Here is a 16,173-nt window from a genome sequence, read left to right as displayed (position 1 = left end):
TTATAATTCGCCCCATCCCTCATATTCGTCTTTGTCACAACGTTGCGCCCCGTATCGGGCGAATACAATTTTCCATTCAAAACGGGGGCGAAATGACGTCGTTTAAATGGTTTCACCGATACTTACTGTATCGATACTTACCAAATCACAGTATCGATACTATGTTTTGTTATGCGTTTTTATGCATAAAGCAAATAATAGGTTGGTGAGTCATCACCAAAAAAGAATCGATAAATTGTACCAGGGAAAGCACCTCTAATCTTTAGTTCTGGAGGTTTCTCTGATGAGTGTCGGGGGAAGTACCACATCCAACACAACAAGCCCAAACTGTTTTGTTAAATACCGACAAAATAAACGTCATTTGCAACATTCGACTTCAAAACATCAAAAGCCGCCATCATGGCTGATGAAGAGACGATTAAGGCACCTCCAAAACAGAGGTAGGATTAACATGATTTAAAGGAAAGAATACGACCAAGAAGTGTAGAAAACCTTCTAAGTTCTAGAAAACCATGGAAACATGAGCTGCATCTAATTCGTGAAAAACATGTTTGTGTCGTATTTCTGAGGAATCGTAATCAATTAAACACAAGTTTTCAGTCAACTTTATTGCAGATGAATTTTCTTTACCAATCAGACGATATTCCCTAAACATTAAGTTTTATTTATTTTATTTATCTACTCTATGTATGTGATCCCTTTGCTTATGAGTCAACTCGGTCCCAAGTCAAGGCGGTCCCAAGTCAACTCGGTCCCTATGGTTGACGGGAAGTATGTTTTCTTTGAATTGGAAAAAAACAACTAATGTTTTTTTACTTTGTACATGAAACGGGATAAGTGTGCACATGTTCGGGGTACAATATTCGATGCCTCCAATAGCGACCCATTTGTTTCTATATTCAACATTTTGAAAAAATGTCTTCAAATGTCTCTTTGCTTTCAACCAGAGTATTGTTTTCTGTATGGCTCTCAACAATTCATTAACTGACAAACATTAATAATTGAATCCTCTTTGATTTCTTTTCAAGTAACTTACATTTAAAATTGAATAATATAAAAACAGTTCTACAAAAAAGAATTTAACGGATCACCAAGTTAACTTAAGAATAATAAATATCCAAAATCTACTAATTAATAATAATAATAAACAAGACTTATAAAGCGCATTTTACAAGATACAATTAAAAAACTGTTAGAAAATTAATGTTTGGTCGAAAATAAATCACAAAATATATTATTGTTCAAATAACTTGGGTTAATTTCAGTCCCTCCCCGCCTTCCCTCCCGCGCGTGCAAGCTTCCCTGTCTTGGGACCGAGTTGACTTGGGACCGAGTTGACCGGGACCGAGTTGACTTGGGACCAAGTTGACCGGTACCCATCCCTTTGCAGCACAAATTTTGTAAACCGGTGTTGGTGCAGCTTTGCGTTAAAGCAGCCGTCGTAAGGTGCGAGTGAAGAAGGAAAATGGATAACTTTCCGTATGGCACCACCACTTGACCTTTTCACTAATTTTTACAAAATGCAATGGGATATCTCATCAATTTAAGGTAAATTATATACTATATTATTATTTCATATCATATAAAAAACAGTGGCGCCATACGGAAACTTTTCCAGGAAAATAAACAAAATGGAGACAAACAAAAGGCACAAGAAGTTGACAAAATCCTACAAAACTAGGGTGCATGCTAAAAAGCTTGACTTGAAGATTTAGAGGAGTCTTGAACCAACCGGTAGCCTCATCCCTTTTGATGGCACAGGCAGGGCAGCTGCTTCGAAGGCGGTGGGCGATAAAGCCAAGACAGCAGCTGCAGGCAACTGGTTCCAAATCCTTGTGGTGCCTGAATAGAACTTGAAGGAGAACTTGTACAGGTCAATGGATGCTTCAGGAATTGGTGTCTCTGGTGTCTCAAGAATCTTCTCCCTTCTGCCAAGAGATATTTAACTCCACCCGTCAAGTGGTCTGATCAAAAGTCAACTTGTCTTAAGATCGAAGGGACAAGCTCAACAGTAGTTGCGATAACGTAACCCTCCTGCCAACGGCACAGCCGCAGGCAGGAGGGTTACGTTATCGCAACTAGCTCAACAGCTGCAGGTTGTCCGACATTTGTGCTAGTAAATTTACTTAGTTGGTATAGCACCAGCAAGTTCCAGAGGTCACAGGTTCAAGACCTGCTCTGCAGTAAATGTTTATTTAAAGGCAGTGGACACTGTTGGTAATTACTCAAAACAATTATTAGCATAAAACCTTACTTCATGACGAGTAATGGGGAGAGGTTGATGGTATAAAACATTGTACGAAACGGCTCCCTCTGAAGTGCCATAGTTTTTGAGAAAGAAACTTAATTTTCCACAAATTTGATTTCGAGACCTCAGATTTAGAACTTGAGGTCTTGAAATCAACCATCTAAATGCACACAACTTCGTGTGACAAGGGTGTTTTTTTCTTTCATTATTTCGATTACCGATTGAGCTCAAATTTTCACAGGTTTGTTATTTTATGCATATGTTGAGATACACCAACTGTGAAGGCTAGTCTTTGACAATTACCAATAGTGTACACTGCCTTTAACCAATAATTATTTTAAACTTACCCCATTAGTAAGTTTTCCCTTTTTGTTTATAATACTGGATGTTGGATTGTATTCTAGTGTGAAAGGATCATTACTTAAGGTTGGCAATTGGAAGTACAAACTGTTTCAAGTGGCAGTTACAATTGAAAAATTGGATGACACAAAAGTAAGATGCGTCTTATCAAGTTTGATGTTTTAAACCTAAATTTCTTTCAGGTATGACTGGTACCAAACAGACTCTCATGTGATTATTACACTGCTGGTTAAAAACGCCAACAAGGAAGACGTCGAAGTGAACTACACAGATAGAGCGGTAAGGTTTGGGATGAGCTACAAATGTCATTCAGGTTGTAATCCGTTATGGGGATCCCATATCATCAAAATCATAAATGTAGCAAAATTAGCAAAACTCTATCAAAATCCACCTATTGACAAATAAAACAGTAACATTATTTTGGGGACTAGTTTCTCATAAATTTGTTGATTTTTCAAAAAAGATTTTACAGGTTAGATTAAAGGCACTGGACACTATTGGTAATTGTCAAAGACTAGTCTTCACAGTTGGTGTACTCAACATATGCATAAAATAACAAACCCGTGAAAATTTGAGCTCAATCAGTCGTGGAAGTTGCGAGATATTAATGAAAGAAAAAAACACCCTTGTCGCCCCATGGTCACACGAAGTTGTGTGCTTTCAGATGCTTGATTTTGAGACCTCAATTTCTAAGTCTGAGGTCTCGACCAGTGCACCTTTTCTACACAGTACATATTCAACTTTCCTACTGTCTGTCCATTTAATATAATCTGTTGTGGTTTTGAATGACAAACTATACCAGCCTGCAACATGATGTGGTGAATGCATCCTTGATCTATAGTACACAGTCAAAAACCCAACCCTCCATTCAATATCATATGGTTTTGAATAACTAGTCCAGCCTGCAACATGATATCATGTGGTGAATTTATCTTTTGTACACAGTACATAGTCAACCCTCCTACTAACTGACCATTCAATACCATCCACTATGATTGATCTTGATAGATAAACTATGTCTGTACCCATACACCGATGTGTGTTAGCACTGTATACTCAGTACTTTCCCGAGTCCTGTGAAAAAATATCACAGGCAAGTTACTCGGGTGGGATGTCTGTGATGATGATATCACAATGTGGTTATTCGCCTTAGTTCACATACATGTGCCCAGCTGTTACAGCATACATAACCTGTGCAGTTAAATTATCCCAAGAGTCGATTAACAAACCAGCAACTATTAACACAAGTAGTTGAGTCTTTAAAAATACTGTAATAATAAATATCTCCCAAATCAAACATCTACTCCAAAATCTATAAAGCAATACAAAATATCAAAAGAACATAATCTACCTGCGGTAGTAGAATATACCTGACCATGCAATGCCTCAAATCCCATATACTGCAAATAGGAAATATTTTATTTTTCTCTGTCCAGTTAAGTGCCACTGTGAAGCAGGCATCAGGAAGTGACTTCAGTCTGGAGTTGGACCTAGCACACAATATAATCCCAGCCAAGTGTATCACATCCATAAAGAAAATGAAGGTTTGTTGTTTGTTTGTTTGTTTGAATGATTTTCCCATCAAGGGAACTTGGCAAACTCCTACAAGGGATATAAACACCAAGCTGGCAACAGCTAATCTCTCTCACAAACATTGGTTTAACGTCTATGATTATGAATTACACAAATCAAGAAATTGTGATTCATAAAAACTAGATGACAATATTTATTCTAGTCATTGTGAAATCAGCGGTTAGCTGGGGGATTCGAACCCACAACCCTGTGATTGCAAGTCCTGCAGTCTAACCACTTGACCACGGTTTGTACTACTGTAAGCTTAGATTGTGTTGTGCCCCATACTTTTTAAATTTAAATTAAATAAATGCCCCACTCAAGACATCAGTATACTGGCGGTCTGGGACTTGACTAGAACAATTGTTAACCCCTTGTGCACCCTAAAATGTTACCTTTACTTAAAGCCATTGGACACTTTCGGTAAACAGTTTTGTCCAAAGGCCCACACTTCGTGTAGCACAACATATATATAAAATAACAAACCTGTGAAAATTTAGGCTCAATCGGTCATCCGAGTCGGGAGAAAATAACGGAAAAACCCACCCTTGTTTTCGCACGTTTCGCCGTGTCATGACATGTGTTTACTATAAATACGTAATTCTCGATGTCGAGAATTGATCATTGTTTTAATGTTTTCTCAAAAAGTAAAGCATTTCATGGAATAATATTTCAAGAGAAGTCTTTTACCATTACCTTCTGTAAACCCTGTAAGTTATTTGTAAATCTGAGAACTTTTGTTTATTTTTTCTGTTCCGAAAGTGTATAATGGCTTTAAATCAATTCTGTACAGCCACACAGAAATAATAAGTGAAATGTTTTTTTTCTTCTGAATTTTCGTATCTGATTGATAAACAGATTGAGTTGAAATTGAGTAAAGAGGAGGGATTGAGGTGGAATAAGCTAGAAGGAGAGGACACGCTGGCTGCAACTGTACCAACGGGAGACAGTGAGTTGGGATTCTTCTTTGAATTAGGTTTAAATTGCAGGGGGGAGGTTCACCGCTGAAACTGCGATTCAATTTAGGAAGTTTTTGAAATTTTCATATTTTATTGTAGTTTTCAAGGAGCTTTTGAGAACTGTATTCACTGTGTTAGATCAAAGAGCAGGATTTCTTTATAACTGAAGAAAATAACATGAAAAAGTCTAAATAAGTCAGAAATTTCTCATCCCTTAAATTGTGTAATCCTGTAAATTTGTGTCATGAAGTAAACAGCTTGGGTTAAAATAGACCGATACTTTTTTTGTAAATCAGTTTTGTTTATCTGTAATGGATACAGGGAATGGGACAAAGATTAGTCCAGTGTGTGATCAAGAATTGTATTATGCTTGAATTTGATTCATTGCAATGTCAGGGATGTGATAGGCTGTTGAAAAAAAAATTGAAGTGTGAGCGTAAAGCATGAAAGCTTGCGAGTTTGAAGCCTGCTTACACAACTTTTGTTTTAAAAGCCCTACTCTGCAATCTGGGGGCATTTTATATGGTTTTATCTTCATGTTTTTATGGATTTGATCTTAATTATCACATAAAATTATAACATAAACAACAGAGGAACCACATCGCAGATAATGTAGCATTTATTTAACCTGGCTGCTGCTTCCCAGGTTGTATCGTAATGGGCGTGATCCCCGAACAAAAATACTGAAAAAAACAGTCGGGAGCGCTGGCATGTTCATCCGGAGATCGTTGGTTGTTTGTTTGTTTGTTTGTTTGAATGATCTTCCAATCAAGGGAACTCGGCAAACTCCCACAAATGGATATAAACACCAAGCTGGCAACAGCTAATCTCTCTCACAAACATTGGTTTAATGTCTATGATTACGAATTACGCAAATCAAGAAATTGTGATTCTGTAACTAGACAGACAATATTTATTCTAGTCATTGTGAAATCAGCGGTTAGCTGGGGGATTCGAACCCACAACCTTGTGATTGCATGTCCTGCAGTCTAACCACATAACCACGTTTTCGAGTCCCACTCTAGTAATGTTTTTTTCAACCCCAAATCATTTAGAATTTACCCAGTGAGTTTCCCTTGTGGCTTACAATATTTGACATTTATTTAACAACACTGATATGTGTCGACTGTGTTCGTAGATACCAAAGACACCGTGCATAACTACCCAACCTCCAGTCATGTGACACGGAACTGGGATCAGATCGGCAAAGAGGCGGAGCAAGAGGAGAAGGATGGTGCCCAAGGAGAGGCCGCCCTCAATCAACTCTTTCAAAAGATCTATGGTGACAGCACTGATGAAGTCAAGAAGGCAATGAATAAATCATTCGTAAGTGGTTTATAGAATATTGATGTGAAAAACATTACACTCCGTGTTTGATCAATTTGCCACTCTTTAAACTCCATTTACCAGGAGCTCCAAAAATTACAATAAGCAATTTTAAGAAATCTATTTAAACTGCACAAACAGCAATGTTTTCATTGTTTTCCTTTTTGTATGTACCAATCATGCGGTTTAAAAATCCAGGCTCTTTGGTTAAGAAGACATGGTCTGTGCATACATAGATGTAAAGTAAATATTTAGAGTAAATAAAAAAAATTCTTTTTGTCCTTTTTCTTTTTACAATTACAAAATTATGATTGTCTTTAAAGGGTTTTGATACCTTTTGAATCCCTACTCACTGTGAATGAACATGTTTGTAATATAATTTACCTGTAGAAGTTTCAGCTTCATTAGTTGTCGTTTAAAAAAAGTGAAAATCACAGAGCCATGTTTTCAGAGTCTCGTAAAGTTTTCTCATCGAGGCAAACAAAATTGTCATGAAATGTTGTCACTCATTTCTCAAAAAACACAGCACCTCAGCAAGTAATATTTCAAGGGAAGTTCTATCATTATATTTAAACCATTTTGAATGTAAATTTGTGGACGATTGTGTTTTGTGTCGTACAAAAAGTACCCAAAGCCTTTAAAAGTACCACAAATTGTGTCACTTGTCTACAGACGGAGTCTGGTGGAACTGTCCTCAGCACCAACTGGAACGAAATCGGAGCACAGAAAACGGAAGTCAAACCACCAGATGGAATGGAACATAAAAAGTGGGACGTATAGCAACAGTTTCCCACAGAATGCCAAACAACTAAAGCATCACTGCGTTGTGGAAAACAGACCTTGAAAAGGACTTATGTATCAGCGGAGGTACTTTTGGAACAGACTTGATTGCTTGAGGGCGCCCTTTACTTTAGCAACAGTCAGATGACCAGGGCAATCAGTACATTACTGGTAACCAAATGCAATTGACTGGATTATGATTGGAGTAGAATTGGTCACCGGGAAGTTGGTGTTTCTCATGCATAGAACAACAATGGTATAACATGCTCAGAGCTGAGCTTAACATCATGGAAGAGTTTGCCACATAAATCCGCACTTGCATCACCCTTGAAAGCTTGTGATTTTTATAAGCGATATGCACAGAATTCCTCGATAAGCAGAGCCTTGAATTGGGCCCAGGAAATAAAGTGAACATAAAAATTTAGCCTTTGATATACCGGTGTTCCATTTTAGAGGCTTGCAAGTCTGGATTAAAGTCACCAAATTCTTTGAAGACAGCAAATAATTTATCTACATAAGCTTCTGTGGTATCGCTGAAACTTTATTATTGGTCTTGGACCTTGGCTGAATTTCCTGGCTCTAACCACCGAATTCTGCACTTGTGATCTCCATTCTTCGTTTACACGGCAAGCAAAAGATTCCTTGATAACCTGTGAAATTCGTTTGACATGAGCACAAAATTCTCTGCTTCCGTAAGCACTGATCCTTTGATTACAGTTAGCAGTCATAAAATTGGGCCCAGTTTGTGAATGGTAAGGCGGAGGTTTGCATTTGCCAAAACGATAATCATTGACCATTTTCGGGGAAGACTGGGGGTTGAATTTCTAATAATCCTAATCTTCCTTGACTTTCATTTCTTTTTCTTCACATGGTGAAATTGATATCATTCGTATAAAAGAACGATTGTTGCTGTAGACCTGAAGTAGAACCAAGCAATTCCAAATACTGTTAATGGAAGCTTCAAATTGTGATGACATATTTTGGTTAATTTCTTTGCAGAAAAAGCTTTATAACAAAAGTCCTGGACAGAGTTTTAAATAAAAAAAGGTGTTTATCATTTGATTTTATTGTTTAAGATTATATGGCAGCATTTACAGACAATTTGTTGCATTTAAATCTTACATGTAAACAAACATCCAAGGAATATACATACTATTAACTTTGGAAATTCTTCAAAAGAATCGACCAAATCAGAATTGGTTCCTATGAGCAGACTTCTACAAAAACTTAGATTTCAACTAAAAATGACTTTAAATTTTTTTCCAAAGTACTTTTTGTATCCATGCTGTAAATACATGTACAATTTCTGCTGAATTGTTTAGCCATTGCGATTTATAACATGATGAATTAAAAAAGGAAATTCTGTTAATTTATGATACAGGAAGAGTTTTGCAATGTGTTCTTTCATGCTCTTGGTAACCTTAGCTCTTGGCCTTTAATTTTATTTTGAAAATCAATAAATACATTTTTGATTGTATCCAAGATGTCTTGAATTTGCTTATTTCCATTTCAGCTAACATTATTCCAACATCACTTTCTAAATTCTTGTTACGAGATCTGAGGGGTTTAAAGGGAAGGTACACGTTTGGTAATTACTCAAAACAAACATTAACTTAAAAAATTACTTGGTAATGAGCATTGGAGAGCTGTTAATAACATAAAACATTGTGGGAAACGACTCCCTCTGAAGTAAAACAGTTTTTGAGAAAGAGGTAATTTCTCACTAAAATATTAAAAGACTTCTAGCTAGAAGTCTTTCATTCTTGTCTGAAAGCACACAAATTCGTCCAACACGGGTGTTTTTTCTTACATCATTTTCTCGCAACTTCGATGACCAATTGAGCCCAAATTTTCACAGGCCTGTTATTTTATTGTTATGATGGGATACACCAAGTGAGAAGACTGGTCTTTGACAATTACCAAACGTGTACCCTCCCTTTAAAACAATTTATGCAAATTTCCCTAAAACAAGGGCTAAAAGCCACTCTTGGTATGGGCTACAGGAAGAAATTGTTCGATAATAAAATAACTTTAGGGAGCCAACGGTAGAGTCTAGATTTTAGGATGGAGTGAAGCCCAATCTGTTCGGAGTGTGAACTGCCAATATTATTGATTACTGAATCCAGGCAGGTTACCATGGTAAAACCTAGTGGACAAATCCTACGGAATCACATGCCTGCATTGGGCCAGCAGGCGCCAGCCATGGTCAAACTCTGATGTCATTGTTTAGTAAACTTGTATACACCATTATTCCCTTTTCCAGGTTTAAAACAAACCTACAGTGTGACAGCACATTTTTGAAGATATGAATTTTGAAATATTCCGAAGGTCGAGATTTGATGTTTAATTCCATCCCTCTCCAATGAGAACCATCCTAGGTACATGTACATCTTGCAACACACTCCGGTCTCCCCTCACTATACAAGAAGACAATCTCTCATCTGATGCTACACACATGTTTTTATCTTCTGGCGTCAAAGACTTCAAACCCCTCATACTTTTTTCCTTGCAGAAGAATCCTCCTCTATATGATATGTCACTCCTGGTACCCGAAGCACACGCTCTTTACTCTACAAGAAGACAATCTCTAATCTGATGTTACACACTTGTTCCTGTCTTCGCCTGCCGTATACTTCAAACCCAATCCATACAACTTTCCTAACGGAAGAAGCATCTTACGAACAACCACATTCTCGTCACTCTTGGTACCTGAAGCAGTCGCTTGCGATCTTCCAGACGCCCGCTTGAGTCCGCGTGAGCATAAAGTTTTCTGTGAACTGGAAGTTTCGTTTGTTGCCTTCGAATTTGACCCACCCACCAACGATGACCATCACTGTTGTCTGGCCCTGTGTGATGGCAGCTGGTTAAAGCAAACAAAAGAAGGTGTTTAGAATCGACAGCTTCAGAATATGTGCTTGAGCCTGACTGCAAAATGTCATAGCACTTAGAAAACTTACAAATACTTTACAAAATTCAATGTAATGATCAATGAATTCATTATAAATTGTATACATAATAATCAATAATAATGATGCATTCTTGCTTCAGATTCCACAGTGGGTACATAGTTTGAATGCAAAATTGAATGATTGAATCATTCCATGCATGTAATGTGCAACTTTGTTTTATGTAATCATGATATTAATTACCAAATTCAATGTAATGATCAATGAATTCATTATAAATTGCAAAACATAATAATCAATAATAATCATGATATTAATCAACAAATTATGATAAAGCTTTATCAACAAGCGTCTACAAGCATTAGTTATTTTTATGAAAGATATGCTATATTCATATTATGTTACCAAGACATGCATGAGTAAGAAGGTTAGAAGACATTTAAATAACACATTTTCCACCATTGATTCAGAGAAAAGTTTCTATTGAAAAATTGCAATAATAATAACCAATGGATAACAAGTCCAAAACAATGATACATATTATTATATTAAAATAGAAAAAAAAACAGTAATGATACAGAAATAAACACATTATTGGAAGTACACACAATGAAATAATAGTTTGATATTGTAAATACTGTGGTCCTAATTGTAGTGTGTGAGACAAACATCACTCATCTATAAAATGGTCAGAATATTCCTTCTCTAAATGAAAGACACAATCATCAAAAGTAAATCATCAGAAAATCAAATTATTCAGCAACTGGCAACTAAAATAAAGCAGTGACAAAATATATTTGCCATAAATTGACCCATTTTTATGATCGTACCTGGTATTGGTTTTGTTTAATGATTTGCGGATCGTACCTGGTATTGGCTGACAGTCCAAGGAGTCAATCGTATGTTCACTCGTTGGTAACTGGTCAAGGAACTTAATGATGGCTTCACCTCCCTCTAACGGGTTGCCGTTCCATACCATCGTAGCTGTATCCATATACAACTTATTCAGCAACTGAGATGTGAGAAAAATAGAATATTCAGGAGAAATAATTTTGTTATTTTAGGGTTTTTATTTTGATTGCATTAACAAAGACAAATAATAAAAAGCACAATAATTGTAATAACAATAGGCATTTATTAGAACAAGGCTCGAATTTGAGGGGCGTGGGGAAATCCACAAGATCAAAGGGCCAGTTTTACAAATTGTTCACTGGACCAGAGATGTTTCTACAAGACGAGAATCAAAGTGAGAAATAGTTCCTGACACAGTTTAAATAACATGCATTTAAGAGTTTTTATTTGAAAAAGCACCAGAAATGTTAGAGAATATTAACCTCATCTGGGTTTTTTTATGGGTGCTAAGCAACTACTTCATTGCTAAATAGAATTGAAAGATGTTTTCTCAGAATCATTCAAGCATTTTGTTTTGTTCACAAGACCGCTGGACTTATCCGGTCATGAGTCTAGAGTCTACATTAGACCATCTCAACTCCTGTTTATAATGTATGCAGAATCAACATCATAATTGGCACTTGGGTTAAATCCAGGCGTGATACTTCACGGAGGCAACAAAGGCGATTGCCTCTGTGCCCCTTGGTCATTGCCTTGGTGCCCTTGAAATGCTCCAGTAGAAATTTACAATTTCCTCATAGGGTGCCCTTTACCAAGGAGAAAATGCCTTGGTGCCCTTGCCCTTTCAAAAATGAAGCATACAGGCCTTCAAATCATTCACTACAAACTTTACCCCCAGGTACCAATTATTCCTGGGCGGAGAAGCATTATAAAAGAACATAAAGTAAACCAAACTTATTACTTACATTTCTTCTCTTGTCAAATTTTTCATAAAACAATTTATGAAATTCTTTGCCAGCGAGTGTTGCTTGTTCCAACTGTGACTTTATGTCCTAAAGAAAATATAAAAAGAAAAAAATTCAAACCCAACACAAGAAAATCACTGACAGGCACATAAGACTGCAGTGCACGCATTAGAGACTTGGAAAAGATACGAAACCCTTCCTCTGCATTTGCAATCATTTTGATGGGGAAAACTTATTTTACAAAACTTAATTTAAAAGTGTAGGTTGTCATGGTTGTGGGTCCATTTGCCAAGCATTCGTCATTATCGGTCATAAATAAATAATGACAAATAATTTTTTTTTTAAAAGGAGTACAGCCAGCGTCCCGCATAAAACTGGGACTACAGACATGAACTAAGTCCCTAAGACAAAACTCAGTAGTGCCGGCAAATATACACTGCCTACCCAACCCCAACCAAGCCTGCCATTACCCTACTTCTAGAAACTATAAGGCTCCCCTGTGAGCCTTATTGGGGTCTAGTATTTTGGGCCTTCGTAACGCTATACGATTTTCAAATCAGCGTTGATAGGTGAAAGTTTTACGACTGTTAGCCAGCCATAACTGAAGTTTCTTTTGTACTACACTACCAAAACTTTCCCACATACTCAATATACAATCATTCATAATGCTTGTTTTTCCTTTTTGTTGATGTCAAACCCTTTGGACTAAACATAAACACTGGTGTTAAATAACTTCCCTTTACCCTCCACTCCACTGCCTGAGAACTTATGTTGTATATATTATGTAAATAAAGTATAAGTTAATTTTTTAAAGTTGTTTTTATAAATATGTTACTATAACTTTTTCCACAGGTCCCTCATACCTATTTTTAATACCATCCTATCCCCCTTTGATCTTGCTATTCTTTATTAATTGACCATTGTTAGTTGCATCATGATGCAACTTGCTCTCTAACTCTACCCTTTTATGTTTCCCTGCATTGCTATCGAACAATGCATTGACCACTTTTATGGTCCAGTAATCTATCCTTTCATACTAAACATCCTTTGTCCTCGCCACTTTACTCCAATTGGTTCATAGCCACCAATTGTTTCTGAAATAGAAACTTTGATTGGCTGTTATTTTCCCGCTTCTTTCTGGATCCTTCCCTTAAATCCCTCTCCCCTCTCTTTTTCTATAAATGGATTGTATTTGTTTGTCTGAAGAAGGTCCGGCCATCTACCCTATTTATTATACTATTACTAGGCCGGTCAACAGAAATTACAAAATTCATAATATATAGCTAAAAGTGTTACCATTAGAAAGATCTCTCCGAGGCGATTCCAATTTTTTTTACCTTGTATCTCTAGGACATACGGTTTTCGAGTTATGGTGATTTAAAATGTCTGGAAAACGTCGTTTTGTCATACCAAAACTCATCGTTTTGACAAAAAGTGTCAAAATACTGTTTTTACAAGGCTATAATTTCATATTAATACAATTTAACAAACTAAAAGCAGCTTTTTCCTGAAGCAAACATCCCATATGTTACCCAAAAAAAGAAAAGACAAACCAAAATACACACACTGTAAAATAGAGGGTCTTGAAAATTACAATTTATGCCATCAAACCTACTTTAGTCGTTCAAAAACAAGGAATTTACCCAAAAAGTGTGTTTTTGAAGGCAAAATAATTCTGGGTTAACATGGTGCATGCTACTTGTTCTGCAGGCTTTGGGTAGAGGTGTGTCTCTATTTTCATCTCTTCACATTTGGTATGTATTACTTATTCATCACAATCGTTATGAATCACCAAAAAATGAAATAAGTCTCTGAATTCATGCGTTTTGAGGATTTCGAAGCTACTTAATATGCAAAAACTGTGTAACAACAAAACTACATTATGTAATTCCTTGCAAATTGGTACACAGTGGTGTTTTAAGATGCTTATTAAGATGACATTAATTAAATTGGGCCTTTACCTTTGGTAATCCTATTGATTGGCAAATTACATTTTTCGTATGCAAATTAGCTAATTAATATGCAAAAACTGTGTAATGTCAGAACGGCACTACGTATTTTCTTGCAATTTGGTACTCATTTGTGTTTTAAAATGGTTATTATGGTGACATAAATTAAAGTGCTATTTAATAAATTGATTCTGCTTTTGTTATTATGAGTGTGGAAATATAATAATAATAAATGCCCAGACTTTTGGCAAGTTGTCGGAGGTCTCGAGAGGAAGCAGCTTAATTTTATTTTCATTAATTCTTATTCTGAAGGTTTTTACAAAAAAATTACAAAATAAAGTAAATCGTGTGTGCCAGCTTAACTATTGTTCACCATTTACATTTTATTTCTATACTTCAAAGCACTAATCTAATTTACAAGATAAAAAATAATGAAGTACTTGTTCATAAAAACCCTGAGAATCAGCCGAATTTTACGTTTGTAAATAAGGAAATGAATAATGCATCATTTTTGGATATTCCAAAATTTAGGGGTGCTAAAAAATAGAACATACATTTTTTGACAGCTAATTTCTTTGTTTGGAAAAAGGTATTGTCATCTCAGTTCTCTAAATGGTTATTGTGATTAAAATCATGGTTTTAATTAATTAATTATCCTTAGTTCCCTATACAAAATGATATATTTTTATAACATCACAAAGCGCACACCCCTCCCAAAAATGGTATAGCCCCACAAAACATGCCATACTGTTGCACAACAGAATGTGCACGTACACGTAGGACTACTACACACATGCGGCCAGGCGGCCGTATGGGATGCATGCTCAATGCACGTGAAATCCACACACACGGACGTACACACAATAGGCCGATCGTTACTACTGGACTCATGTCACTCACTCAAAAACGTTCACATTTCATTGGAGATACAATTTTCAGATGCTGTTTTCATCGTGAATGAGCACTAAAACTGTACAAAAGGTTAGTTTTTATGGAAGGAGAAATACTCGACTACCCATTTGCGGTTGCGCTTAGGAAATTACTCACCCTTTTCTTAGAGATCGCAAGTGAACTTTCTTCTGAACGTTATAACTTTTTGGTTGAGCTTAACCCCCCAACAGCGCATGCGCCAAATGAAAGCTGAGGATCTAAGCTTTCGAATGAGACCTCTTGCGGTGAGATTGGACAATGGCATCACCGGAATTCTTGCGATCGAAAATTCACTGTAACAATTTTTGTCGGCTACGGTTTCGTGAAGCTGAGCTTCACGCTGCGTATACTCAAGTTCAGAATGCTATAAAATTTATATCAAATACACAAAAATAACGAAACTTTCACAACATATGCAACATATAAGTTTATTTTACTTCCCAAAAATTCACAGTCATAGCTCAAACAACAACAAAATTACAGCAATTCTAAAACGGCTTTCTGTGTTGCCGATAGTCCGTATCCAGGTTTTGTTTGTGTGAGTGGTTGACCGGCCTACTATTACTAGTTATTATATATTAATTATTGTTATTTCAAAATCATAATTCATATCAAATGAAAAAGTGGTGGCGCCATAAGGAAACCTTTCCATGCCACCCACCACCAGACTCCAGCCCACATTGTCACTTGTTTTTTGTGCCCTTTTTGTGGCCAAAAAAGAATTCAGCAGCTAGGCCAGCAATGCATTTAGCAGCTTAGCCTCAGTCCACACACATGGCAAAGCTAAAGCCACCGACCAAGTGACCATGGCCAAACCGCACAGTACAGACTCAGCAGTCAGTCAGTTCAGAGTCAGAAAAGTCGGTGACAATCTTTGGGCTAGCTAAAAATTGTTATATTTTGAGTAGTTTCCCTCATATACGTGGCCTTAAAATGTTACATAGCTATTGTAGAACAACCTTAAATACAATTTAAAATTAATGTTCAATACAACGTGCACAGAAATGACATTTTTAGTCCTAAAACCGCATGGACTTACCATTGTTGTGGACGCAGCCATTTTTAAGGATTTGCGAAGAAATATGAAGCACGCCCTCAAGTGATGAGTTCCCAGTCAGTGTTCCACGCATACACGAGAACAAGTCTTAACTTTTTATGCACGTACAGTGTGCTAGTCTTTTTCGTGATTTGTTGAATGCTTCCGGTGCTTTTAGCAAAATGTTTAGCAAAATAAAGTAGGATAACAGTTAAAATATGCACCATAGTGTTATGGCTGGTAAACTTATTCTGGTTAGCATAATCTTATGAACTTTTGGATGGTAACCA

The 16,173-nt window shown here is 36.5% G+C and overlaps 2 protein-coding genes across 2 annotated transcripts; one reads left to right on the top strand and one right to left on the bottom strand.

Annotated features, from left to right (window-relative positions):
* The first annotated feature begins 262 nt into the window (after positions 1 to 262).
* On the top strand, positions 263 to 8,722 carry LOC117293788 (protein SGT1 homolog). The gene is made up of 6 exons (XM_033776231.1): positions 263 to 440; positions 2,791 to 2,887; positions 4,045 to 4,152; positions 5,039 to 5,129; positions 6,278 to 6,465; positions 7,138 to 8,722. The coding sequence occupies exons 1-6, from the start codon at positions 400 to 402 to the stop codon at positions 7,243 to 7,245; spliced, it is 633 nt and encodes a 210-aa protein (XP_033632122.1). The 5' UTR covers positions 263 to 399; the 3' UTR covers positions 7,246 to 8,722.
* Positions 8,723 to 9,164: 442 nt separating this feature from the next.
* LOC117293395 (NTF2-related export protein 2-like) lies at positions 9,165 to 15,984 on the bottom strand. The gene is made up of 4 exons (XM_033775710.1): positions 15,887 to 15,984; positions 11,969 to 12,055; positions 11,019 to 11,163; positions 9,165 to 10,105 (listed from the first exon to the last, which is right to left on the bottom strand). Exons 1-4 carry the CDS (start codon positions 15,905 to 15,907, stop codon positions 9,942 to 9,944), a joined length of 417 nt encoding a protein of 138 aa, XP_033631601.1. The 5' UTR covers positions 15,908 to 15,984; the 3' UTR covers positions 9,165 to 9,941.
* Between the last annotated feature and the right edge of the window lie 189 nt (positions 15,985 to 16,173).

This window comes from Asterias rubens, chromosome 8 (assembly GCF_902459465.1).
Source record: "Asterias rubens chromosome 8, eAstRub1.3, whole genome shotgun sequence".
Lineage (NCBI taxonomy): Eukaryota > Metazoa > Echinodermata > Asteroidea > Forcipulatida > Asteriidae > Asterias > Asterias rubens.
This window is presented reverse-complemented; position numbering and strand designations above follow the sequence as displayed.